This window comes from Oreochromis aureus, linkage group 10, assembly GCF_013358895.1.
Source record: "Oreochromis aureus strain Israel breed Guangdong linkage group 10, ZZ_aureus, whole genome shotgun sequence".
NCBI classification, from domain to species: Eukaryota; Metazoa; Chordata; class Actinopteri; order Cichliformes; family Cichlidae; genus Oreochromis; species Oreochromis aureus.
The window spans coordinates 23,722,986-23,750,201 of record NC_052951.1 but is presented as its reverse complement, the minus strand read 5'-3'; the positions used below and the strand labels follow the sequence as shown (position 1 = coordinate 23,750,201).

General features: G+C 40.6%; 1 protein-coding gene across 3 annotated transcripts in view; it reads right to left on the bottom strand.

Annotated features, from left to right (window-relative positions):
* The window catches only part of LOC116315770 (Rap guanine nucleotide exchange factor (GEF) 6), a 133,230-nt gene that overhangs the window by 78,355 nt on the left and 27,659 nt on the right, over positions 1-27,216 (bottom strand). For 2 of the 3 annotated variants that reach the window (XM_039618271.1, XM_039618272.1), the window contains exons 2-6: positions 23,997-24,067; positions 23,021-23,077; positions 18,480-18,563; positions 7,220-7,289; positions 747-890 (exon numbers count right to left, since the gene is read on the bottom strand). In XM_039618271.1, the coding sequence (XP_039474205.1) occupies positions 747-890; positions 7,220-7,289; positions 18,480-18,563; positions 23,021-23,077; positions 23,997-24,067 (426 nt within the window). Of the gene's footprint in view, positions 1-746; positions 891-7,219; positions 7,290-15,113; positions 15,350-18,479; positions 18,564-23,020; positions 23,078-23,996; positions 24,068-27,216 lie in introns of those variants that run through there. The other variant, XM_039618273.1, reaches the window with a different exon arrangement.

The window sequence follows — 27,216 nt, the reverse complement described above, 5'->3', positions numbered from 1 at the left end:
GCTGGGAAAAGTGTGCATATGACCTGAGTGTGGAAGTTTGTTTGTGTGTGCGCGCCTTTGTGACTGTGTGTGGCAAAGCGTGGCTTCTAGTGATTAGTTAAAACTGTAACTGACACACTTCTGGCCATAGTGATGCTATCGCAGAGGGGGAAGTTCCTACACGCTCAGCTTTAATACTTTTCCTACACAACTTTGGTTCAACAGACCTTCAGAGAAACGTTGTTTTTCCTAACAAAATTCAGTTTTATGCACGTTAGATAGCGATGCCTCAGGCATTTGTTTTCTCTGTGGCATTGACAAATAAGTTAAATACCAGAGCAATGCATGCAAGCTGCGAAACAGTGTTTCCCCATACGCTTTACCATCCCCCTCTAGCTTTTTGGTGCTTTTGTTATCGTATTCTTTAATTCATTAAACCAAAACTTTATTGAGAATGAACTGCTCTCTGCACACTGTGCACATCACAAGGATACTTTAAAACTGAAACTAATGATTATAGTTGGGATGTCAGCAAGCTTCAGAGAACCAAATGTGTGAACATCTTTAAAGGACCCTCAAAAGACAGTAATTGTTTAAACATATGAAACCCAACCAGCCATGTCTGCTCAGTGTAAGAGATCTACTGGAAAGAGGCAAAGAGTATGTTTTGATTCCATTTCCACTTACACAGAAGCAACATGTCAATACTGTAAATACTGAGGGTGGTTAGCATTAGCCTTTGCTGTTAGTAAAGCTTTTATTCTTACCGTGTTGTAGCTGGCGGGGTCTTGGCCGTCTGTGATCAGTTCCCGCTCTCCCCTGGGGTTGACCCTTCTGAAGCGCCGTCTGGACCGCCGTTGGGAACCCTCCCTCTGCAAGAAGCTGTCGTCCCCCTCGCTGCCGTTATCCACCTGCAATATACAGGGAACACTCTGCTCAGAGCAGAAACTTTGACGGGACTTGTCCCCACAACCTTCAGGTGTCTGGGGGTAGCTGGAAGATCGATCCTCAGCGTATGTGACCTGAGAGCACGGCTCAGAACAGCTACGTTTCAACAGTTCAGACTTCTGGATCTTAGGGAGTGTGTTCAGATTGTTATATTCCACATTCTGGCTGTCAGATTCGGATCTCTGCTTCTTATAACGCAAACTTTGGGTCTTAGATTCTGTGACGCTCTCCAAGTCTGAGTTGTGATCCTTGAATGTGTTCCCTTCCTCCCTCCATGGCTCTGCTTCAGGCCCTAGGGCTTCTGGGATCTGGTCCTGCTCTTCTGCTGGCTCCTGGTTGAACATCCAGTTCTTCCAGAGCGCAGAGAGCCGGTGCCAGCGGAGCACACTCATCTGGACTCAAGGAGGGGACCAGAACAACACATAAAAGCAGGAAATACCACAAGGGGGAGAAGGGAAGAAGAAGAAAAAACAGCGGGGAAACCCTTTTATACAAAAGATGAATAGAAGTGCAGCGTCCAAAATTTAAGACAAAGTCCAAAATCCTGGGGGATCCCACGACATTTCATCCTCTGGGTCACTCCTCCAGAATAAGAGAGAAAACAACGCAAGTGTATCAAATGAAGAAACAAACAAATCGACGACGAGGGCAGAAGAACGAGCGCCGCATCTCCTCCTTTCTCAAACTTGGCGAGAGCAGTCCTCCTCGAGACAGAGTTCATCTGCTCGACATGTTGCATACTGACAGGCTTGCTCACATGGTCGCTCGCTCGCTCTCTGACTCTGTATGACACGCGCACACAGCACACACTGAGCCACCAGTTTCCTCCAGGAAACCGTAAATACACAAATATCCTCATCAGGCAGGAAGAAGAAAAAAAGAAAAACAGCAGAGCACACAGATTCCGGCCATACAATTCATTCCCCTTAGACTTTTTGTGCGGGTCTGTTGTTGTAAGAGGAATTTGTTTTCTTTCTTCGTTGCATAATGCTAAGTGAAGTCAACAACCTTATTATCCCAGCAATGAACGGATTTTTTCAATAAATAAATGATGTAACCCAGCTCCTCTGCCTTCATTTTTTTCCCAAGGCTCTTGGATTTGTTTTTAAATTAGCTTTTTAAACGTTTTTTTTAAATTATATTGTATTTAAGTATTAGTTTTGTGCTAGGTGCTCCGAGTCTGACACTCTCTGGTTATATAACAATGTCCAAGTCATGGCAGTTCATGGATCAGAGAAAATTATAGTGTTTTCGATTTTTTCCTTGTCAAAATGTGTGGTCATGTGTGGTCCTGCCATACTAATATTAGCCTGAAGTCAGGAGAGATCACTTCCCGCACCTAAAGATTTAAGATTTAAGTTTTAGCACCCCCTAAAGTGGGCAGCCAGAAGCAAAAGAAGCTCAACAGTAGCTTTGTTTACTATGTTTTCATGCGCTCAAGCATAAAAAACATTTGTCAGAGCATGCTGGCAAATACAGTAACATCAATCCATTGCCTTTACTGTGCATGGATAGAGTGCTCAGACCAACAGTCCCCAAACAAAGTCCTAATTCCTGGCTTTAGGTTTTGTTGTGACTTTGTCATCCTGTTACCACCATTTTTTTTTCACTTTATCCTGACTAAATATTATGACACCTTTAAACATGTGTAATGTCCTACTATCAGCAAACCTGCCCATCTAAGAAATCAAGTGTAAGATGACGTTTTAATGTGTTTAAGTGTGGCCTTCTTTCCATCCGTCCCCCCCTTAATCTTAATCTTTAATATTTCACTTCCTTATTTGTAACTTTTAACAGACATCCCCCCCTGCACGATTTTTTTTTCCCCGGGTAGGATTACATAATAATCTGAAGGACTGTTAACTCGTAAGTGCTGCACATGCATGTTTGCATGCATTCTCGGACTACACGTGACAGACAACCTAGCAGACAACCAAACTAACTTTAATTTATATCTTCAGGCCTGTCACAAAAAAACGAGAACAGGGAGAACAGAACAGAAGGATGGATGATTTATCATTTTGTTACTTAAATTTTTAACTTCTATTTGAGTGGTTGTCATGAATTTTCCAACAGCGCGCATCATTCATAATGAACGGCACGACGCGCTACACTTTTTGGATGTTAATTTGTCATATTTTAGTAACAAGGGAGAGATTTTGACATTTAAAAGTTTGCAAATTTAACTTGATATCTGAGTGTTTCTTCGTTTTAGACGAGTCAGTTAGTCACATTTTTTCCCATTTTAGTTGACTATGAAATCCCTATTTTCAAGCCCATTAGAGCTGTATAGGCTCTGCTATTATTTCTGTATTTACTAGAAATAATTTCCATTTAGGTTTACATGTTTCAATAAATGTTTCATCTCGCAATAATAATACAATCAGAGATTTCACCATAGCATATGTACACCACAAATGGCGTCTTTGTATGTGACCACTGTGTGTGTGGGTTTTTTTTCCCTCTTCAGGTCAGTCATGTGTCAGTCACTGATACAGGTCTTAATACAGACCCATGATCGACCGCAAAGAGCGCCGGGGATGACTACAGCTTCTGTGCTGAGAAAAGTGGAAGAGAGTTAAAGAACAGCCTTAAGCAACTGCCGTTTGTGCTGTTAGCCTTCTTGTAGTCACATAGAATAAAATCTATAACACCTCAAAACTCTGAAGGGAAACGCCACAGAGCAGTTTGAGTTTTGACAATCTTGTAAAACAATAAGAACACTTAAAAAACTACTCAAATAGAAACAAAGCGAAGACTGACCCAAAGATTTTCTGTCACAGTAGAAAAGAGACTCAACAGCTGCTCTGGGTTGTAACACACAGAAGAAAAACCTTGTCTCAGGGAGTTCTGCTCAAATATACCGAGTAAAAACTGGGTTGTGGGTAGTTTAGCTGTCATGGTCTCTAAAACAACAGCGTGAAGGATAGTTCAGCAATAAAATACCAAATAACAGTTGTAAAAGGAGCCTGGATTGGTATCAATGTGCCCCTTCTCACGGCGAAAAATGTCATCTCGCCTCATTTTAATGAGGCTCATGAGACAGACAGCCTGAAGGTTATACACAAAAAATTCTGGAGGGGAAGGTTACACTTTCACATTCATCCTGTGAGCCTGTAATACACATGGCTCTCTGTCTCCTCGACTGATTATAACCCATTCTGTCCCATGACCACCAGTTATGTTTCTGACCGACAGTCACTTCTATATTAAGTTTCCCGCTTCCTCTAAACATTTTAATATGCCTGTGTGACTAACTTCACGTCTACTCATCTCCCGGTTTACATTCCACTCCGTCTATCTGATCATTTGCCTGGCAGCATGCATCATCAGCTTTTTTTTCCTCCACTTTTTCATTCCTTACTCTCTTTTTCCCGCTGCGTGCTTCTTTTTAATTTCATCTATTCCCCCCAACCAGACACAAACACACACACAAACAACCCCACCCTGTCAGTCTTTGAATGTCAGTCCCTGTCATCCTGTGACCAGAGTCATGACGAAAGCTACAGATTATATTCCCTCTACTATTCCCATGGTCCTAATTAGCTGATTGGCTGCAATGCAGTGTGACTGGACCGCAGTCCTTCTGCCCACTTGTGTATTTACCCATGTGTGCATAAAAGTGTGTGTTTCGATTAGCATTTCTTGTTATTTTCAATACAAAAAAGTGGTTATTCAATAATTTTTAGTTTTAACTTACTGAGGTCCTTTTGAACAATGCTTTCTATATATTATATGTCAATCACTGTAAAAATGGTCTTGTTTTTTTTTAATTTCTCTTTGAATTGGCATACAGACATACGTTATTTCTATGAATGCACTGGGCCGCCAACAAATTAAACCTATAGTAGCTGTTTAGCCTTGGAAACCCATGTCACGAAGCTCACAGCACACAGTTTTTTGTGCTGATGTTAAAGTCAGAGAAAGGTTGGAACTCTACAGTTATCAAGTGAAATGACCCCACTCTGTGACTTCATGTGGTCTGACACTTCACGGCTGAGTTCCTGTGGTTCTTAAAAGCTTCCACTTTATCATGGAATATCTAGGAGAGAAGGAATCTGGCATGCTATTAAAGCACCAAGCTCGAATTCAGCGAGCTCATTGATTCACAAATGTTTGTAAAGGCAGACTGCGTGGCTAGGCGCTTGACTAAACAAACCTAAATTCAAAGGTTAAGAGGTAAGGCCAGATTCTTTTGTCTATATAGCTTTTTTTTTTCCAAGGCAGTGCTGTTTGTAACTTAAAAACAGTCATATACAAAGAAGCAAGAAAACTTGTATCCTTTCTAAGGTTCTGATAAGCTGGTTCATTTGGTCTCTTTCTAACCCTCACCCACCTCTCTTCACACACACAGTGAACTGTTTAATTCAGTGATTTAATTCAAAGGCCAGTTTAATTCAAACCAATTTTATTCCCTCAGCCACAAACTCTTCTTTTCACAATTAAATTGAATTTGAATTTATTTCTCGTGCCCCAGGCAAATGAGTGGACTAAATTCACAGGCTCCTCTTCACAAACTATCACACAATCATACCTGGAAGACTGTCAGTATCGCTGCTCTCTGTTACCGTAGCAATCACCTCTGAATGGGCCCATGGGTGTAGTTCAAGATTAAGCGTCTTGCTGAAAGAGCACCTTACTATTGTAATCTTTTTTCAATGCAGAACATTTCCAGGAAAGTTCTGATGTCCCTGAAACTATTGGGGCAGGGTTTCCAAAAGCCACAAAGAACATGTGAGTGCTGAAAGCTTTTTTTGTCATATGATAATACCCTTCCCACCACTCTTAAAAGAGCCGAGGAGATAAAGAGAGCCACTGGGTGAAGCCGAGGAAGGGCAACTATGGGAAAAAAACCAAAGTGGCACAGTTGCTGCTTTGTCACTGTTGCACAATTGTTCTGTTCTTTATCTCTGCAAAACACAACAGGTACTTAAACTTCTCGATTGTAGTTGCTGAAGGGCTAGTTAGCTGAACTAGGGGCTGGCTAAAGCTTTGTTTTGCACCATTATTTAATATACAACATCCACCAGTTTTTACATGTTCCTTCTTTAGAAACACCACACACAATCAAAGCATAACTGTGTGTTAGCATTAGCTTAATTGGCTTGATAATTATTTGCTACTTACTTAAATCAACTGATTTCTAGTCTGAAATAATCCAGTGTGTTCTCTGCACATCCACCACTGTAAGGTTTGGATCAAACACCAAAAAGGACAAGAACAGACTAAAATGGAAAGACTGCAAAAAACAAAAAAAAAGTGCCCAATTGCTCTCTTTTCAGTAATTGTAAATCAGGAAATAGACAGGTATCATGACTGCAGACCCATCACACCCTGGAGACAACCTGTTCCAACTCTGCTACAGAACACTGTGCACCAAAACAACCAAATATCTGTGGGTTATCTGGGGTTAAATTTATTTAGTTTATTTCTTTATTTCCTGTTCAATAGCATCAGTGGAACTGGTGTTACCTGTCCTCTTTTTGTATAAAACTTTGCAGCTTTTCTCATCCCATCGTATCCTTCTAGTCCCTCAGACAAAGCTCAGGCAAAAGAGGAAAATGACAGCAGGAAGAACAATTAGGTAGGAAGCGGACAGAAATTTGTACGCACTGCAACCTTGTGGAGGCAAACAAAAACAACATTCTTATATACTAAGTGTTACAGCAAACTTGACCTGAATGAAGTCTTTGTGATATTGTCAGACACTAAATTAAAACCACAGACAGGTGAAGTAAACAGCATGGATCCTGGTGATGCACAACATGCAATGGAGTGCTGGGTAAACCAAAATTAACTAGACAAACTTACATTGTTTTAAATATAAGAAATCTTTTTAATACTGCCTTGGATACTTCAGTATCTCTTTGCCTTGAGAATCTCTTGGGTTGCTTCTGCAGGATGCTTAGTCTCATTATCCATTTGCACTGTTAAGCGCTGTCCAATCCGAGTCTGAACAGAGAGTGTATAACCTTCTAGATGTAATATCAATTAAAAATATGGTCCTTTATAATACTGAAGATGTAGATAATGCTTATGCTATAAGAAAATGCAGAGAACAGAGAAGGAAGAACAGAAATGGGCAAAAAGAAGATGAAAAGGTTGATCAGGACAATGACAATGGAGGGGGGGAAAGGTACTGCAGACATCAAATAAAGACAGAAAAATAGAAATATTATCAAAGCCCAGAGATGGGAGAGTGCATGGGAGGATAAAAGGGCTTGGAAGAGGGACAAAAGACAGACCGAGTCTAAAACAGAGAGGGAGAACAAGAGACGGTGTCTCTACTCACCACGATCATTTCTGATGGCTCCAAAGTGATGCATTCACAGCCTCGTCTACCTCCCAGCTGCTTACCAAAACTGTGGGGAAAGGGCAGCGACACACAAAAAGTGAGTGTTAAAACAGAAATATACACACTGCAGAGATGACACAAATATCACAAGTGAGAGTAGAAACAGATGCAGTTGATCATGTCTGCCCGATCACAGACACAGTACCGGGAATACAGGCCGATGAATTTACAACGGCAATTTTGTACTAGACCCGGTTTATGGTTAAGCTTTGCTCTGACCTTAGATCAATCCAATACAACTTTTATACACAAATAAAAGAAACAAGTAGGCAGAAGAATGTGCAGTGACAATGTGTGCACCTCACACATACTTCAAACCAGATAAACTCAAGTGTACCAGAAATAGCTGTGGACAACACGAGATGTAAAAGGAAATAGTGCGAGAGATCGAATGTCAAATTATAGCTTAGGGTAGTGACCGGTTTTACAGTTTGTTTTCACATGTTTAAAGACAAAGCAAATAACACAATTCTTTGTTGCAAAGGATGATTTTTTAAAAATTATAATAATTTTACCATTTTTATTGATATCTGATCAATCCCTTCCATGTGTGAATATTCTTTATACATAATTTTGAAGCATTTTTCTCGGTGAGTACCAGCTCTGGACATTAAATAAAAACAACTTCCAATGCAGTTTTCAAGGGCAGCCACAGCTTTGTGTAATTTTATGTGTAATGACAGTTGCTCAGTAGACGCTAGCTGGCAACCCCACTGATAGGGCGCCTTTGGTGACACTCTTTTGCATCTCACTTCACTGCATGTGGTAGAAGAGCTAAAATTAGTTATAATGACAGCATAATAATAGAAAACATTAAGCTCTACCCCAGTGGGTGTTTGTCAGCAGCAATGCAAGCTTTGAAAAACAGATTTCCAGTTTGATTTATCCATTTTATCTGGGTTTGGTCTGTGGGTGTAGCAGAGAGACGTAATCTCTCAAGCATGTCCCGTATCTGTCCTGAGGTTTCTCCCCAGGTGGACATCACATCCACCGCTTATACAACCACACCTCATGTTTATAGGTGAGTGCAGGAATGTGCATTGACCAGTAAATGTTCGGCGTCACAACAGATGCAGCACCAACCCGTCTGTCTGTCAATCTCCTACTCCGTTCTCCCCCAACTCTTTAATAAGACCCCGAGATACTCAAAATCTTTGACTTGAGGAAGTAACAGCTTCCCAATCTGGAGTGCTACTAGGTATTTCAACTGCAGTTAGAAGGAAAATGTAAAAGCTAGTCTCACTACTCTGTGAGATGGGTTTTAGCAGTTCAGTTGTGTCAGTGGTTTGTGGCAAAAGTTCAACCGCTGAGAGAAAAGAGAAAGTCGCTAAATAAGCATTTGTGTTATACATTTAAAGGTACGAGAGAGACTAAAAAGAAATAAATAAGACTCTGTTTACGCTTCTTAGAAAAGTACAAGCACATCCTGCATTGATGGTATTTTTTTTGTTATATCTGGCCAAATTTGTACCAGGCCACATTGCAGAGTGGTTACACAGATCAAATTACTTCGGATCTTGGTGGTTGTTTACACTTGTACTGAGTGATGTGACCACACAGGACAAGTGTAAACACAGTGTATGTTAATGAAAAAGCATACAGACTGCTTACATCTCTTATAATGGACACAGAACTTTTGTGCTTCTCTGTCAATTAGAAAAAAAAAGAAGAGCTAAATGCAGAAGATCAATCTGGATCAGGCCAACCACACCGTTACAAGTAAACAGCTTTTGCACAGCGTGAGTCTCTCTGCAGTCAGCTGGGTCATTTTGTCCACTGACAAGCAGGAGTGGAGCAGCTGATGCTGTGGCTAGACCACGTGGGTGAGTTTGGCCTTTTCTTCTCCATGGAGATGACTAAGGATATGTTTGGTACAATGAAACCTTTGTTACAAATAAACTCTGCTTGACTTTGATGTTATAACATTGTAACATGTCAGCCGCCATTTACATTCTACGTGCAGCTGATGCATCTTCATGCTGACATCTAGGCTGAATTGATGATTAAATGAATTCATCATTATGATCACATGGATGTTGAAAGCTTCCTGTTGGCACATATGCTCTGTAAGTGTGTGAACAGTGTGTGAGCTTAATCCTGAGAACACGCTGCACTGAGAACACGTCTCCATGCTAAAAGTGGTGCCTCAGCATTGTTTGAGGACCAGGGGGGAAGAGGCTGGTTTTAATCATAGAAGCGTGCTGAGCTGGGAGAGAACAAACTTTCACTCCTCTCCGATTTCATTCTCACACTGTCACACGGTGGCGCCCATCTGGTTTGCAGCTTTTTGCTTTCCTCACTCATATCCTTCTTGTTTCCATAATACATCTCTCTTTGTGCTTCACCTCCACCCCCTTTTCCCTTCTGATCATCTTCACCCTTCCAATGACTCCATTTTTTCTTTTTTCCTGCATCCATATTATACCACTTGTAAATAATTCCCTTTAACTTCATGTTTCTCTTCCTGTTTTTATTCATTTGCTTCCTTTCCAAAGCCAAATCCATCTCAAAGCATCTCTCTCTTTTCTATATCATTTTTTTTGCTTTTGCCATTTTCCTCCCTTCTCTCCTCATCTCATTCTATATTCCCTTTCATCATTTCCTTCACTCCTTTCACTGCCGGTCTTTGCTTCCTCTAGGTCAAAAAAAAGAAAAAAGAAAACTTTCATCTAGTCACATCTTAAATAACAGCTTCTTACTGACACAAACAACACTCTGAATTTAGGCCTCACATAAAAGTCTGTCTTTGTAATGCGTTCTAATGATAGAAACAATGATGAAAGTCTTCCTTTTTTTAATCATGCTTTTCTTCTAATAAACAGATTTTTCCAGGATATATTAGCTGAAGCCATTGTGAAGAGGATGTGAAATCAAAACTTTAGTGCCTAAAACTGAGAGAGGAAATAAACCTACAGCCACAAAAGATGGAGGAAGCTGTCACTTCCATGGAAACCTCTCTTTTAGCAGCTAAAAAAGGCCAAAATAGTGGTGTGTGAATTTATTTGGCACGTACCTGTCGCATACACTCAGGCCACTTTTTTCTTTTGGTAGCACAATTAAAGCACAAAAGCATTACATTAGCTTTTCTATAGAAAACTAAATTATTCACTAAGCCTAGAAAATATGAGGCACTTCTTGTTTTCATAAAGTGCTCTGTTCAGGTGAGTCTGGGGACAGTAAAACCCATTATCAGTTCTATTGATTTTCTCATTTTAATACCATTTATATAGCGCTGACAGTTGGAGAAGGGCTTTAAAGTTCAAAGCATGCCTTGAAAAGGTGCACGTTGCATCTTTGTTTACTGGATTTGGATCAATTAATAATAGAAAACTTTCTTGTTCATCTCTCGTGATTTTGAGCCGTTTCGTGCATCCCCGCAGGTAAGCGGCACAAATCTGCTGCAGAAAGCATTTCTACAGCTGCAGAGTGTTTGCCCTCGTCCATCAATGCCACGCAACACATGGGCCTGACCACTGGGTCCAGTTTACATTCCCCAAATTGTTTCACACCACAGACTGTTCTTTTTTTCACATCTGCAAGTCTGTATTGTTTCTTTAGATGTTCTGAACTGATTTTCTTATAAAAACAAAAACTGACACGCACAAGGGAATAAGCAAACAAACAGAAATGATCAAAATCATAGACTATCTATACAGTCGCTCCCAGCAGAGCATAAACTCAATTGTTCCCAATGAGGAATGCAGTCAGCTGGGCAGGGAGTTTGTTCAGAGCCCTTAGCCTGGAGGTCAGTCTGACTCTGACAGGATCTCTCCACACTCCACTGAGGCGAGACGCCTGGTCCCTGTCAGCGCTACACAAAGCCTGCCAAGCCTGTCTCCTCACTGTGTGTGGGTGGGTGCGCGCAGGGCAGAGAGACAGGTTGTGCCAGAGAAATACAGGAGAGATGCAGTTTGATGCTAAAGGAGAAAAGATGTCAGCCTTTCACATCCACAGCATTATACCGTATGTGCTTTATGTGTTTGTGTTCGCTTGCTCAATATTTTTTCTTCTGTTTTGACCTTACTGCATTTCCACAAAGAGCACAAGAGCCAAATAAACTTGAGTCAACTGTAAGTGAGTTTACGAGGTTATGTGTGGGCGCACATATTTGTACCCACCAAATGATGCTGCTGCCCTCACTGAACTGAAATGTGATAACGGTCTGTTGTCATTTGGTGTGAATCTGTGCCTCCGAGGAAATTAGACAGCCTTCTAAAACCACACTATGGCCAAACATTAGCCTTCAGCCTTACAAGGTAAAAGTGGATTTTAAGTTTCGTGAACTTAAAATCCAAAAAACATGCTGACAAACACTGCTGCACCGAACATTTATCCATACAATGCTAGTGTGCGTGGGGCTGTTTAGGTCTCGCTGCACTCTAATTCTTGGGTAGTTACTCTTATGTCTGTATGAATAGAAGCTGATGGTTTGCATTGAAGATGCTGAGCGGTGGTGAAACCTAAACAAGTGCAAAGCAAAGGAGAAATGGAGAAGATTCGCCTCCAAAATAAAAACTGTCTTACCGCTGCAACAAATACATTTCAAAGGGTGCAACTTTTACTTTGAAAGCAAACAGTTCGAGTCTGCTTTGAGTCTCACTTTTCATTGTTCTCCTCAGCAAGCAGTTGTTGAGTGTTTGCAAACAAGTTGGCATCTTAAATGCAAACTAAGGGCGATCGCGGCAACCTGCTAGCAACCAAAGCAAATTTAGACTGAGGTCTAAACTAAAGACCTAGAACTAGTTTTTAACAAGTGAAAATTTCTTGGCTATTATGGCTTAAGTAATGCAGCGGTTATAAGAAAACGTGTACAGCACTGTCCAAGTAAGTAGAGGAAGTGCAAGATGATTGGCAAACTAGGCAGATACTAGCAAGCTAACAGATTTGTCAGTATTGGTTATAGTTACTATCAGACATAACTGCTAAGTGTAAATTTCTTGTAACAATAATAATCTCTATATTACCAAAAATAGAATTGTGGTGTAGCCTATTGATTTTAGAGGTGTGAACAGATGGATCTCATTCAGATCTCCATAAAATATATCAGACTGACATTGACTGATGATGTCATGACAGGAAATTACCTTTCAGATGCATTCCTGCAATTACGGAGCAGAAGCATCAATAATGTATGCTGTATTAATGTATGATGTATGCTGTTCTAAAGATAATACTACACACAGCACAAACCCTTATCTGCCTCAATTTATCACGACAGGCTTCAATGCTCCATCCATCCATTCATCCATTTATCCACAGACACCAACTGCTTATGCACGTTGTTAAAGAAATCACCATTAGTATAACCAACCGGTATTTTAAAGGCTGGAAATTTATTATGTCTGCGATGCACTTGTTTCAATAAATTCCTCTCGCGTTAGTAAGTGAGGAGTGCTTCTACAATAAATCAACTTTAATCCCCATCATCTCTTTCATCTTTTAGGAAGGGGAATCTCGTCCCTTCGAACTTTGCTGGATTTCAGCAGGTGATGATTTCTCTCCCGTCCTTTTCCAGCAAAAACAAGTTGTCGGCAGAGCTGAGAACAGGTTCAGTGCCGGTTCAGTGACAGCTGCAGTGCCCTGGGCAATAAACCATGACAGCTGGTATAGAAACTGACCACACACACACACACACACACACACACACACACACACACACACACACACACACACACACACACACACACACACACACACACACACACACACACACACACACACACACACACACACACACACACACACCCTGAGGTGTCTATTGTCTGAAGCGTGGAAAAACCAACAACATTCTCAATAGTGCAAAAAAATATTAATTAAATAGCAAATAGCTCTCTTTTAGTTTTACTGAGCACTTCAAGTATATTTACAGTGCTCTAACCTACCATGCACACACACTCACATGCTCATGGATGCATCAGGCGAAGGTTGGTTCAGTATCTTGTCAAAGGACATTTTGACACACAGACTCGAGGAGCACAGGATTGAACCAGTGACCTCCCGATTAGTAAACGATCCGCTCTACCTTTTGAGCCTACGTTAAAGTTGCGGTTTGAGATGATGAGACGATTAAGTACATGATGCACTTGCGCAGTCTGCAAAGACTGATTGGCATGTTGTGTACCATCATTTCCTCCATGCTGGCGACGGCGTCGGCCAGTCTCGTAGTCTACATCACAAGCTTCAACACAGAACGATAAATCAAGCTCAAGTTGTTGCGTAATGCAGAGAATTCCGACAAGATTCAAATCTGTGTTTGATAACAATGTAGGATGTGCCAGGCTTGACCTGCTGCATTTTTTCCACGCGGTGTTATTGCCTCCGAAGAATGCCAAAAATGATCTGCTCCCTCCAAAGTATGCAGGTATTCAAAAAATGAGTGCAGGACAAAAAGCAACAAGTCTTTCCATGTTACGTGTATTCTCACTAGTGGAAATGTTCTTGCTTAGACGAAGGTTGGTGCCTGGGTACGGCATATACGGAGGGTAGGAAGGGCAGGACATGACGCACATTCTCTCACTGTGAACTACCTGTGCTATTCAGTCATTGGGCTCTGAGATTAAACAGACCCATAGCTGGCAGAGGCCCGCTGATTATCCAGTTCGACTGATTCATACATTTGCAGTCTCACTTACAACTTTGCCACATGTGAAAATGAATCCAGAAAAGTTTCCACAAACTTCCAAACTGACAACCTAAAGTCTGAAAGAAATGCATTAATTAAACCCCAACAGAGGTCAATGGCCATTTGGCACCCAAGCTTCCATGGTAATAATGACAAGCAGTAAAGACACAGTTTACCATACTTAGAAATCTACTTCTCAGTCTCCCTGACCATTCGTCTTCTCATTTTTAGTGCTTGGTTGGCCAACACTGACAGCTCTGACTCATATTCAAAGAAGACTGAGGAGCTGGCCAGCAGCGAGACCACCAGCACACAAAAAGACTGCCAGACAGACTCCAAGTACTCCAAGTAATGATCCAGTAGGTCATTCAGAAAAACATCACAACACATTCATGTGGAAATCAGCAATCAGTTAAAAGGGTGACCTCAAATGTATCCATATCAGATTTAAAAAATTACAATTAAATAAGCACCATTAACAGCCACTGCTCAACTCCAATGCAGTGATTGACTTTTTTCCCCTCCACATCTTAGGGAACGACAAAACTAACATTCATTCATTCCTCTGCTGCATGTGATGTTGTTGTACTCTTCACTTCCTCCTAGGACAGCAATGTTCCAGAAAACATAGAGAAGTGAGCAGTTTTGTTTGAACTCAAGGAGAAGAAGAACAAGAAAAATAGGAAATCTTGCAATAATCTCACCAATAATTTTGAATATTTTACTTGGATGTTTCACTTTTGAATGGGGACAATCTTTCCTCCGTATCTTTAGTTTTATATATGACAAGTTTAGTAACAAACTGAATTTTCTGCTTTTTTCCTTTGCGTTGGTCAAATGTATTAAAAAAAAAAGCACTACATATTCTATTTTAGTCAACATACTTGTTTAAAGGTGTTGGCAATGTGAGAATAGGGGACTGCCTGTCTTTAAAAAAGCCATTGTAGATATGTATGAAAACACACAGGACTCAGTAGCGTGTTTTTTAGAGCAGTGCTAAGCCACAGTGCCCTAGGGAGAGCCTGGTTGTCCAGCTGGTTAAACTATGGCAGGCAGGCAGGAAATGAAGCGTGCTGGGCTGAAGAATGCGTAAAGAAATAGCGAGGGAGTTTTGAAAAAAAAAAAAAAAAAAAAAACAACTCCAGAATTACCCCGAAATCCCCGTCGCCTTACAGCAAGTGTGTAACGAAAAGCTTTAACACTACTAACCAGGATCAGGAACACAGGGGGTCCACTCCTTTGGATTCCTTGTATGTGAAATATTATCCAACATATTATCCGCAATGAGGAGGGGAGAAAAGTTCATTATTTAGATAATCCAGGATTAGATCCAAGTGTGTTTGTTTTGTACTCCAGAGTGTGAACTAATGAGAAGTTTCCTCAGAAAGAAAGCAGAAGAGGCTTTTAGTTAAACTGAAGGAGAAGTATGTTCTCTCTCTGTTCACTTCTGTCTGTCTGTCCGCTGGCTCCAGTGAGGTTTCTATTTGTCAGTGTGTGTGCGCGCGTGCGTGTGTGCATGTGTGTAGTCTGCTCATTTCCTGCCTGGATGTGCTTTTGGGCTCCAGGCAGGCAGGCTGCTCAGGAACACATGGCCATCCACTGCTCTGCCAGGGGTTCCGCATTCTTCGCTCTCTTACACACACACACACACACGCACGCTCTCTCTCACTCTCTTACACACAGACACACACCCTATTAGCTCTCTCAGTGACCCCTTCCAAGCCCCCTGCTGCTGCTGCTGCTGCTGCTCGTACTCCAACACACAGACACACCCTCCAGTCCTTTCCAGTCAACCAACCTACCCCCCATCCTACCCTTCCTATGTTATCAACTGGGCCACAATGGAATAACACACACACACACACACACACACACACACACACACACACACACACACACACACACACACACACACACACACACACACACACACACACACACACACACACACACACACACACACACACACACACACACACACACACACACACACGTTATTGATACTAGTCCAACAATTCTCTCTGTCACAGTTGGTCACTTGGCGCTTTGTGTTACAATTAAAAGAAAGTCTCCACAACTAGAAACTGCACCAACTGTTGAATTGAGGTTTCAGTTCTGCTTACTATGCCAACACTCTGATCAAGAGTAACAGTCAGCCAACAAAAATTGCTGGAGCTAGTGATTGCTATTTTTTTTTTACCTTATGCCATGCAAAGGCTGCAACATTTACTTGACGGAAAAATGACCTGTAAGCATTTTAATATTTGTTAACAGGACTTTTCTAAGACCAGCTGTGTGGTTTAGTAATTTCATTTCCTAATTTTTAATCACATTTTTGTGTCTGACTTTGGCTCACGTGCATATTAAGGTTCTCTGCATTAGCTGTTAACTTATTTTTATGCCTTTATTTCACCAGCGCGGTGGCGCAATACCCAGTATAAAACATGGACCTAGCGTTTTGGGTTGAAGCCAATGCAGAAATACCTTAAGTAGGCATTCAATCTCAAGGTCATCAGATGACTAAAGACTGACAGTATTATTCTGGTTTTGCAGACATGATTGCTACCTACGGAACATTAACTTATCAGCAATTTGGGATGTGTGATAATCATAACGACAATGTGGGATCAAGTGCATAAGGGCCCAGTCACACAGACTTGGATACCAGTCTGAGACCATCTAGCAATCACCAGCCGTCAGGAAAAAAATAAGTATTCCCCAACCGTGGTTTCTGGAGGCTGACAGCAGTTGCTAGAAAAATGATTGCTAAAGATTCACTTGTCACTACGAAAAAAATGTGCATTTCCCAAACAGCTGGCAAAAGCCTCCTTGTGATTGCTTTGGTTGCTAGTATATTGCTGTGGTTGCATTTTTACTCATTGGACCATGGACCATTTAAAAACCACCGGCCAGTTGGTCTCCGAGCTGTATCAGGGTTAGTGAAAAGTGCAACATAAAAAGTAAATGTGGACCATTTGCCTGCAGGCAAAACTGAAGGCAACTGCGGAACTGCTAGTAAGTACCAGCAACCTCCAAGAGCCACTGTCAACCAGTTAGGAAACTAGCAACCAGTGGCTGTATCCAATCCAATATGGTGGACAAATTTTTAGAAGTATGTGCAGCATATCACACAAGAAAGCTATTAATACCTGTAAACAATGTCCTGATGTGCTTATAGGCTCAGTCACATATTCTTGATGATACTGAATAAAGAATTATATTGATTTTTAAAAATCTTGGTCATACTATTATTCGTCGGATTATCCATGGTATGAGGGTTTTACAGTCAGACTCCTTGTCACATCCATTTATTTCTTTTTTTTGGTGACAGAAGAAATGGTCAGAGGATGAAAGATGTGCTTTTGAATGGAATCCTTACAGTTTTCATCCAAGTCAGAAATGTTCTCACATTGTAAATAATCATTAGAACTGCAGGGAATTGCTTGGAAAACTACAGACTGATGCCAGAGGTGCAAGAAACATACTGTATGAATGTATGATCCCATTTAAGTGCTGTGATTGTCAGTTTGTTAGCCTAGTCTAAGAGATAAAGCAGTCAACCAAAAGTTGAACTTTTTTTGTTTTGTTTTGGGTTTTTTGGAGGGGTTAGATATTGCTGTCCTCTCCTTTTCATTTCTGGCATGTGTTGCTTCTGTTTCAGTCCAACCACAACAGCAGAGGCAAAGGTAAACATGGAGCGAAGGCTCGGCCTCCAGCAACTGCTGTCACAGCTTTTTCTATTACCATCAGTTCCAGTGTTTAAACAGGTGCAACGGCTCTGTGTAAAGAACTGCAATTTATTTTGGCAGTTTGGCTGCTCTAAAGACGAGGAGGACTTGACATTTTTATATGATATGGGCTTATTAAATCGCAAATGTTACTGATGAATCTCCGCCCAGATATAAAACCTAATCTCTCACTGATGGACTACCGGCAAGCTTTCTTTCTTATATTTGGCTCTGTACTTAGGTCAGCTTGAATAGATTCAAAATGATTTTTCAGCACTTTCCCATTTGATTTCACATAATGCCCATTATGGATGTACATTACTATAATATGTGTAACACACATGAGCAACTCCCTGCCAAAGAGCAGCAATTTAGAACTGTACAATTATGATAGATATCCGAGTGGAAAATCTGAAATCCCTATGTCCGGGCACGACAACACAACAACCATCCATAAAATTGTTTTTTCCACAGATAAAATAGAAAAAACATATTAGCGTCTACAGAGCTGTAACTGCATGAGCAGGGGGCTTGGAAAAAGGAATCTGCTCTGTGTTGTTTAACATAGAATTGCAAGCATGATATACAAGTATGTGTCTTTGTGTGTGCACAAATACACAAACAATCCCTTATATATCAGTAGGCGCCATCTTTTCATAAATCACAGCTCTGCCATTTCTGTTTTCTAGCGTAAAGATGGAGGCGCATATATACAGACATCTTGGCTGCAGTCATATGGAGTGCGGCTGTGTAATATCTAATCCCACCTCATCTCCCCTAGACTGATCGCCACCTTGTCTCACCCCATCATATTGTTTTTCTCTTTTCTTCTGTGAGTGATACATACCAGCACCTTGCCAGGTACATGTGCTCCTTGACGAAGACTGATCCTGAGAGCAGGATGTACCAACAGGTAGCAATGGTGTCTGGGCTGCAAGAGAGAGAAAGAGCACATGTGTCAAACCCAGTGGAAATGGTTTATTGTTGAAGGCTGAAGTGTACACCATGTGAACCTTCAACATCATTTCAGAGGTTTTGTTACATTTCATGAATATGAATTCATTAAATTGGTGCTTTTTGAAGGTAAGTGGATTGGTTTTCCCTGGACTCTTCAAATGGACTCGGCAGTTTTTGGTTTCTTTTAACTTTGGTTTTCTAGGTTCTTTCTTCAGTTAAGGGCAGAGGCTCCTGGCGCAACTTCATGCACTTCACGATGAAGAGCATAAAGTCTGAAGGTTTTTAAACCTCTGTCAACATGTAGAATTTGAATGACCTGTTTCGGCTTGTGGCCTTCACCACATAAGACATCACAGAAACCATTTGAATAGTGTAGAGACACTTCATTATTTATCACATAGAAAGGAGAAGCTTTAAAAAAAAGTTTTAAAAGAGGTAGACTTTTAGTTTGAGATCTCTAATTTTGGAGATTTGTCTCTTCAAAAAAGTATAAAAGCTATTTCAAAGGGAAATAATTCTAATGTAGACATCATATGACAAGTCATCAGTCATGTTGGCTAAACAGTGAAGAACCACAGCTGTCCTGCACCAGCTTGTACAGTTTTGCTAATTTTTATGAAAGGGTGAGCTCAGACAACTTGTATATTTATGGCTAAAAAGAACAATTTGAAACAAGTCATGACACTTGAGGAACTTTTTTTCCCCTCTCAAGACTTTGAAAACTGCGGGAGTGTTGTCTACAGAACTCAAGAGTGAGAGCATATAAAGCACAGTTGCACTTTGAATGCTAAACGCTGAATTTTGCATTAGCATCAATGTATTCTTAGGAAGTCAAGCGTTATAGAATCATAATAATGAGACATTGCTGTGAGATGGAGATAATCCATTAACATCAGGACTGGCAAGTCTGACAATTTTGTCTGCCATTTACAAAAGCTGCAGTATAGAGTTATTTCACCTAAGAATAAACACATCTCAAATATGTGCTATGTGACTTTCCATGCTGTTGCATGCACACTGTATATATGATATCCAATAACGCCAAACACAAGTCTAATTAACTCCGCAATAACAGGGTGCTCATGTCAGCAGCAAGCGTAGATGCAGTCATACATGAAGAGGGGAGCCAGGGGATAAAACACAGTATCTGTGCCTATGGGTGTGAATATGAAAGAAGAGGGTAGAAAAAAAGAGAGAGAGAGAAAGCACTGTTTGAAGAGTGCAGATGAAAAGATGCACCACTGAGTGAAGAATTATAAGAACATATTATAAAACACATGACAGTCTGATGTACAATATACATTTAAAACAAGAATTTCTGCAAATTTCTTTGATTATATTTATTTATAACATTAGACATTTTTCATCTGCAAGTGGTGACTATGGAAAATTAATAAGCTGGAGTTTATATTCAAAAACTAAACTGCTATAAAAAAAGTAATTTATACAGAAAACTCAGCTTAACAAAAAAAAAATGGTTAGATAAAAATTGCAGGCTGGCTAGATCGAGATTTTTGTTTTTTCAATGATAAAAGAATTTTAAAATGTCCTACTCTGTGGCCTAAAATGTATTTAAATAATAAGAGCATGGATCATGTGTTCACTGTAATTCTCTATCTCAGCACCTTGGTACAAATGCATGCAGTCAGGTTTTCAGCATTAATTAGCCCAATTTATCATGCCAGCTTCTGTCTGAACCAAGTGAATTTAGATATGAGCAATACCCTCAACCAATAAGTGATCACTTTCAGTTGCAAGCAGATTACACAGATCCCTTGGAGGAAGGCAACTTGTCTCCAAACAACTGTGATCAGACTTTGACTGGCTACAATCAGTCTCAGACAGATTGCTGAAGTTTGCAAATAAATGCTGCTTAATTTATAAACGCAGACACACTGCCAACACATTGTAGCTATTGTGGGTCAGTCAGTCTGCACAGAGGTTAAAAATAATTCCACATCTACACTGTGTGTGTTTGCAATAGGAGACTCGACGCAACTGGTTGCCAACTGATTGTATTCTAGTTATATTAATATGTAAAAGTGAAGGTTGCCAAGCAATTTTGCAGTGAAATCCCTACCCTGCAGCAACTACGTCATTACGGCTCTGTTTCATATGTATGAGGTTTTGGGTTGACTCTAAATTTCTGTTTATGTAGATGGCAACATTGGCAATTCTCACATTCTCATATTATCAATGCTATATTGATAACACAATAACTCGGTTTTGTTGCAGTTTTAGGGCCATCTTGTTGTCTTCAAAGCCACTTTGAAGACAGCGATTGGCTGTCCCAGACCTGCTCCCTGTCTTTGAAGCAACCATTTCAAAAGTAACAAGACTGCAAGTTCATTGAACACGTTTGCAATAATTCTGGCCATGCCACCGTTTCCCCTACTGTAACTGTTGCATTAGTCTTTCTGAACAACCTTGGATTCAACTTTCACTTGAATCCACACAGGGCCTGAAAATTATTATTATCGATCTGCCTTTATGTGTTTTCTTTTTATTATGCACGGCTCATCATCTTCATGAGCCTCACTATTTCCCCCAACACAAGCTTGGGGAGATCTGATGCGAGAAACATGATTTCAGGTTGGCCTTCACATGATGTATTCAAGTGAGATTCTACGATAAATATTGTATTAAAGTAGTAATTTCTGTAGTGAACATGTGTTCATTCGGCCTGAAAGTGGTTCAAAGCCTTCACATTTGTTGCAAACACACAGTCTTGGGAACAAGACTTAACAAATGCTAGGACATGCTATTGGAGGTGGTACATTTGATCCATTGTGTGTAACTGGAGCGGTTCTCTTTGTACTACAGAGGAAGCAAGAATGGCCAATTCGGTGAAAAATAAAAAATAAAAAATAAAAAACAAGGAGAGAGTGTGACACAGAAGCTTAGAAAACAACAGTGGTTCAAATTGTTTGCTTTATTTCATGGTAAATTGAGTTTTGTCCCCTGAAGAAACCTCGAGCATTTTTAATAATTTTCTGGCCCTGTTGATTTAATTCGAGAGACAATTGGCAAATTGGACAAAAAGAATCATTTGGTGCAGCCTTAATCTCATCTGCATCATATCCATTCCTCCGCAGGTCGTTCATTTGATGCTTTTGGTATTTTTCAATCAATTTTCATTGAGTGTGGCACAAGAAAGCAGGTATCCTAAAAATAATTATGTTTAAAAAGCAGACAGAGGAGATTCATTTTTGCATTGCTGGGTTTAATAGAGTTTAGCATTAGTAACTTTTATTGCGGTTTCATTGCAGCGACCTTGATTGCTTTCATCTGCAGCCTTTTTAGCGCATGTGTGTGCGTGTGTGTAACAGAAGACTAATTGGACATGGTCTGGGTTAAGGCACTTACGACAAGCCTCTGGTAGAGAGGCAATGGAGTGTATCAGAGAGAGAGAGAGAGAGAGAGTTTTGTGTATTTATTTGATGCTAAATGAAACCACAGGGTGCTTAATGTGATTCTGGTGAGCATGATAATACATTAATAACAGGTGAAGGTTATCCCTCATCCTTTCATTTGTCTCTGTCCTCCCTCCATCTTTCACACTTCCTCTACATTCCTCTCCTGCTTTGTGCTCATTCACTCCTGCCTTCAATTCATTTGTCATCTCCCTTCCCTCTTGACATTGCTATCCCTTCCTCCTTCTTCCTCTTTAGCATATTTACCTCTTGTTTTCTTGCCTTCTCGGCATGCACTCCTCAAATTTTAATATAGCTCCTTAAACCTTTTTGTTTACTTTTTGCTACTCCCTCCTCTTCTCATCACCTCTGTTCATTACGCTGTGAACTCTGTCCTCATTTAATCATCCTGTTACCTCTGCTTTCACGAGCCTCTTGTTCATCTCATTTGTTTTCTCTCCTCCTACCTCTCCAGCTTTCCCATAAATCCACCTTGTATATGATGCTCAAGTTGTATTAACCATCAGCCTCAAACATTTCAGTATTTATTTCTACACAACGCCGTGACAGGAAATAAAAAATGTTTAAAAAATGAAAGAGGGCAGGCTGTCAGCGATTGGTGCTTTAAATCTGGATAATAAAAAACTAGAAAAAAGGAGGAGAAGCATTTAGCTTTTTGTTCATATAATGTTTATGTGCTGTGCTAATGGGCCCCAGTGCACCTGTTTAAAGGAATTGTTATTCTAGGCCAGTGGTTTTCAGCAGTTGAACCAAAACCTTGAAACTGAGATGTGCAAACACTGCCTACCACCACCAGCATCTTTACACTGAAAACCCTTTTTCTAGGGAGCCATTAAGTGTAAATGTTAAGGATTCTATAACTGTGAAACACAGTAGAAGACAATCACATAGAAAAGTGCATGAACTCAGCAGATCATAGCTCTTGATAGTCACGTGAGAGCAAAGATGGAGAGGTAAATAACAGCATTTCCTGCTAAGAGCGAGAACATGTACTTACTAGAACAGGACGTGGTTAGCCTCATGTTTTTCATACCTGGCAGACGTGCACATCGACCTGAGAGAGAGAGAAAGAAACAGGTGTAAACATTTTCTCCATTTAAAACCTCAGCTTACACTTTTCTGGCTCTTCCAATCCATCGTTGCATCCACACGTATTTCTCAGGCAGCAACAAGTTCCCAGATTTCAGGCACAATTACTACTGGCCGCCAGCGTAAAATGTTAAGGTGACCCGCTTCTCTAAAGCACAAACTTTGCACCTGGTCAGTGAAACTTGGTGTTTATACATTCAAGTCACATATGCCTTATCTTGAAAACTGGATAGTCTCTTAGATGGCTATGTGAGTCTCTGCATGTCCCTGAAACTCACACACTTACAAGCTGCCCCAGAAAGTGATTTTAACCACAGCCAACCTAAAATCCCTAGAAGGGAAATGAAATTATGTTTAATCTTTTTTTCTTAAAGTTTGGGATTTTCATTTACTTTAGCATAACAGACATTTATCAGGATCAACTGCTCAATTTCTGTCAATTAACACAGATCCATTGCCTTTTACATTACATGGGCCGATCGTGTGGGTACGTGGATGTCTTCCTCTTCAAAGGACCATCGTGAATTAGGTTAAGGAGTTGAGGAATCAGAATCACTTTTCAATGCACTTCCTGCTGAACCTGTATCAAACTAGCAAGAATAACATTTAAGCTTGTTTGGTATCAGTAAAGGAAGCTTGACTTGAAGTTGGTACGAACGGTGGCCAGGATGGGGAAAACCCATCTTGGGAAAAAAACAAAGACATTTGCAGAAACAATGTGTAAAAACCTGTTTGGGTAAGGTGTGCTTAATATAACAATTCAATGCAACTGACGTAAAACGTAATGTTATATTCTGAAACTGGGACGGGCTCGTCGCCTGTCAGCGTTGAGTGAAACTTGATGTTATTTATTTAAGTTTGGAGGTAAAATGGAAGTGGCTCACCTTAGCTGGTGTTCTCTAAGGTGTGAGAGAACATCCATGTGGTAGAGGTGGCAGTAGATGGTATGCAGGTCCTGGAAGATGGAAATGAAACCATTACTGAGGATTATCTCACATTTCAGAATACACAAGAGTTCAAAACTATTTCTGCAGACTATGACGTGGCACATGCGATCTAGTGACAAAAAAGTTTATACTGTATTTTCAAATGATTTACAGTGTATTAACGAACGAGTCTGTGTAAACTGCAAACTGCAGGGACGATGCTTGAGAATCGAAAGCTTTTTAAAAGATTAGCTCATTGTTTAGAGTGAGCATAAATTGTGTAAATCACATCTAGTGCTGTGATTTGACAAAAGCCACTTGAACTACGCCGAACGCTGTCCGTCAAACTGACACTCTGCAACCAAACAGACAGGCGTAATACTTGTGTTTGCACATGACAGCACTGAGACACCCAGATATATCTTACCACAGCCTAAAAATAGAACTCCATCAGACCAGCTGACAAAACATTAAGAGAGAGTGTGTGTGTGTGTGTGTGTGTGTGTGTGTGTGTGTGTGTGTGTGTGTGTGTGTGTGTGTGTGTGTGTGTGTGTGTGTGTGTGTGTGTGTGTGTGTGTAGCAGCAGCTTCTGTGGGTCAGGACACAGGTTTCTGGTTAGATACACATAGTCACACACACATTGTCAATCAGCACGTTGACTTGTGTGAAAATACACTTTGCCTGAATGCCTAAACTTAGACTAGAGGACTACCCTGCTGTCACCCTGATGTTGGAACAAAGCCTGAAAACAACTGGAAACAGCCTTTCTAGTAACAATATCTGCCTACTAGATATACATATACTCCTATTCAGAACCCTGAATAGAAATCTATGGAAGAGTTATGCAACGGCAAAGGTTAGTAAGATTTCAGCTGTATACTGACAAACATGCAGGCTTGTAAATAGTAAAAAAAATGCACATAAGTGTACTTATTGTGCTTCCTGACTTACTTTTATCCAAAACATCAATTAGCATGGAATTTACTTGCTGCTGTGGGTGGATGAGCAAAATAAGCAGAGATGTTGATGATGTTTGGACTGAGGTTTCAATAAACCTGTAATGTTGTACAACTTTATTAGTAGAAGTAGAAGTACAGGGGGGAAATGCCTAAAGCCTATTTTCGGTAACATTTCCACACTCAGTTGAATTCTGTTCATTTCAATTCTATTGTATTTATATAGCAGCAAATCCCAACACTCACCTCAAGACACTTTATATTTTAAGGTAAAGGCCCTACAATAATACAGAGAAAACCCCAACAACCAGACGTCCCCCTGTGGTGACAGTGGGAAGGAAAAACTCCCTTTTAACAGGAAGAAACCTCCAGCAGAACAAGGTTTAGAGAGGGGGAGTCAGACAAAAGACATACAGTGGAAGAAAGGCAGCTTTTTTACTCATTTTATCAGGTTTGACTGCAGATTTTATATCCATGTGACCATTAAATGAAAAAAAAAAAAAAGTTTTATCCCAATCATTTGGTTGGTCTTGTTAGCCTAAATCCCAAATGACTCCTCAGTCATTGGTAGTCGCCAGTACCAAGACAATTCCTAGCAGCATAAATGCTTCTACAAGGACTTTGTGTACAAGCACCTCTAAATTTCACCACTAAACAATAGGACACACAAAAACAGTGTAAAAATGATAGCTCATCGCTACCTCAGGGCAAAGCTAAAACACAGCTGCAGTTCAGTGAGGATACTCACACACACACACACACACACACACACACACACACACACACACACACACACACAAAAAAAACTGGGACAGCTTCAAAGCCACAATCTAATCTACAGTAATAATCTAACAGGTCTACAGAGAACAAAAAACTAACGCACTGTGTTGTCTCACTCCTGTTTTTTTTTTTCTCCAGTCAGTGATGTACTGTAAAGCAAAACTTTTATGCATGCATCTTAAAGTAAATCCTCTCCAAAATAAATGCAGATATGATGTTTTACAATGTAAAGATCTGAACACTGAAAGGTGTTTATGTTACATCCAATAGTGAAATCTGAGCAGACTGAACATTACAGTTTTGTGAGCAGATTAACAGACAGTGCTGAAGCATCATAGTAGCAACACAACAGAGACGGAGACCAAAAGAGGAAGGAGTATAGTTTTTTGAAAGAATACTGTAGTCTCTGGTGTGTGCCGGTAAATTGAGTCAAGCAGTGGGAGCCAGCGGAAGCACTGAACAACACTGGGGAATGGGGAGGCTTCAATGCGATGGACCAAAACACTGCTGACGTGTTGTTAGCTCAGTCTATCACAGGAAGGAAGGAAGGTCTGGGTGAAAGAGATGGAAGAGGAGAAAGAAAGCAAGCAAAAGGAGAGAGGGAGGGAGGGAGAGAAGGGGTGCCAGACAAAAGGAAAAGACCAGCAGAGGAAGGCTGAAACAAGCGGGGGCAGGTAATGTGATAAACTGTATCAGGTGAATCCCCGTCTGCAAGCTTTGTCCCATACACGTTCTGAAATATTGTGGTAAAACCCAATCAATAACTTGTCACCAGTAATGTCTGAAATAAATATAATACAGTCTGCTTCCTCTACTTCTTACTGTGTGAATGTATTGAGCCTGACATCTGGAAATGTCTCAAGGTTGTTAGGAAACCTCTGCCTAACCTGGGGCAATCCCAGGGCTTAAATCGGGTACCTACATTTGATCCATAATATGATGTCATCAAATCACGTCGACTGCTGCTCTCAGGATGGTTTTAGCAACATCAGACAGACGAACCTAGCAGAATACATCCTCCAGCCAAATGACCTTCAAATAAGAGTTGCCCAGTTCTGCAACACCCATTCATTAAATATGATATATATTTACTGGCATGCAAGCTTAAATTTTGGTAAAAAAGTAGACCCATCAGCTGCATGTTTGCCATTTTGGCTATCACTGGTTGATTAACTGTGCTTAAATACTCATGAGTCAAAACCTGGCATTCACAATCTCCCCTGAGGAAAAGCACAGTTATCGCCATCTGAGAGGTAAATTCTGATGGACAGAGGGCTTGACCTGGAAAGCCATTTACAGGGAGAGATGAAAACCTCCATTTACTGAGAGACAGTGAGCGGAGAGCAGACATGGAAAAGCCTAGATCACAGCGGTGAGAAAGTGGAACTGTATTGACTTCAAATCACAGTTAACTGGGTTAGTGAGCACAACAAACTGCTGCA